The sequence below is a fragment of the Urtica dioica genome, chromosome 4, assembly GCF_054948205.1.
Source record: "Urtica dioica subsp. dioica isolate 48M chromosome 4, U.dioica_male_clone48M_v1_H2, whole genome shotgun sequence".
In the NCBI taxonomy this organism is placed as follows: Eukaryota; Viridiplantae; Streptophyta; class Magnoliopsida; order Rosales; family Urticaceae; genus Urtica; species Urtica dioica.
In genome coordinates this window covers 18,934,765-18,936,004 of record NC_142759.1, presented here as the reverse complement: position 1 = coordinate 18,936,004, position 1,240 = coordinate 18,934,765, and the positions used below count along the sequence as shown (strand labels likewise).

The window sequence follows — 1,240 nt, the reverse complement described above, 5'->3', positions numbered from 1 at the left end:
TTTTTTATTTGGTTTTTTGAACTTCATGTAATAGTCAACTGCATTTATTTGTTGTTAATATTTAGTACGTGACAACATTGTCACCAGAAACTGTGTTGTTGTCACCACATGAAGATAAGAATCTGGTGACAATATTATCACGAAGTGAACACTTATATGTCACTGATTTCTGTGAATTTTTTATTTTGCAGCATATGGACGTCATTTTCTACTACTTGAGAAAGAAGGGGAAGTATGGAAATGTCCGAAAGCCGTTTACGACAACCAACTCGTACTTTCTACCAATGCTCACCCGATGCCATGATGCTTGGTCCAAAGCGAAGAACAAGGACGTGTTTGATTGGACGGACCATTTAGTTGTGCTTGACTACATAACTGCCGAAAAACAAACAGGTTTTGCAAACACTCCATGGGCAGATGTTAACACTATCTACGTCCCTGTCCATGTGCCGGACCACTGGCTCCTTGTCGTAATTTCCCTAAGCCGTAGAGCGCTAACAATATACGACTCTATGGACTCGAAGTATGCACGCAATGTTCGTGATAGCATACAGATGATGGCGGATTTTATCCCCATTGTGTTGGCCGTCGTCGGTTTGGGAGATGGCAACTCGGAGCCATTTAAAATAGTAATAGCGCCTATGCCACAACAATCCAATGGGTAAGATCTCTTCTCATATCATGTTCTATTTTGATGTATATTTAATACTAGTAAGCAACCATGAACAGGGGAGACTGTGGCATGTTTTGCGTAAAGGCCGCCGAATTTATGATCCATGGGATTCCGGTGAGTAGTTTGCATCAAGACAATATTTCCATGTACAGAAAGAAGATGGCAACCGAGTTGTACAAGCACGGGACATTAAAGATGGCAAACAATGTTGAGTCAGACGAAGAGAATTGAAAGTAGGAGAAGCGATTAGTGATCCAAACTTTTTAAATAGGGTGAAGTGTATTGTTTTGGAATGTCTTTGTGATGGCGGTGTGACTCTTAATTCTCCTTTGTAGAATTTGTGTGACAAGGTCGTCACTAAGACATGGTCTATGTTTTATAAGTACGTATAGGGGCCAGTAAATTATTAAATATGTAACTCTATACTCTTTTGGATGTGATTATATGAAATACAATTCATATGATTTATATGAAAAATGGGGATTTCGTTACTTCTCTGTCACGAACAGTGGCAACTTCGTTACTTCTCTGTCACGAAAAAAGGGCACTTCGTGACGTTCCTGTCAC

The 1,240-nt window shown here is 39.8% G+C and overlaps 1 protein-coding gene across 1 annotated transcript; it reads left to right on the top strand.

Annotated features, from left to right (window-relative positions):
- Positions 1-284: 284 nt before the first annotated feature.
- On the top strand, positions 285-904 carry LOC149401006 (uncharacterized). The gene is made up of 2 exons (XM_089610576.1): positions 285-661; positions 730-904. Exons 1-2 carry the CDS (start codon positions 285-287, stop codon positions 902-904), a joined length of 552 nt encoding a protein of 183 aa, XP_089466702.1.
- The last annotated feature ends 336 nt before the right edge of the window (positions 905-1,240 follow it).

Coding starts and splice junctions, on each gene's coding strand:
- LOC149401006 (XM_089610576.1), top strand. CDS start 285: ATGCTCACCCGATGCCATGATGCTTGGTCCAAAGCGAAGAACAAGGAC. Junction 662..729: donor ATGCCACAACAATCCAATGG/GTAAGATCTCTT, acceptor AACCATGAACAG/GGGAGACTGTGGCATGTTTT.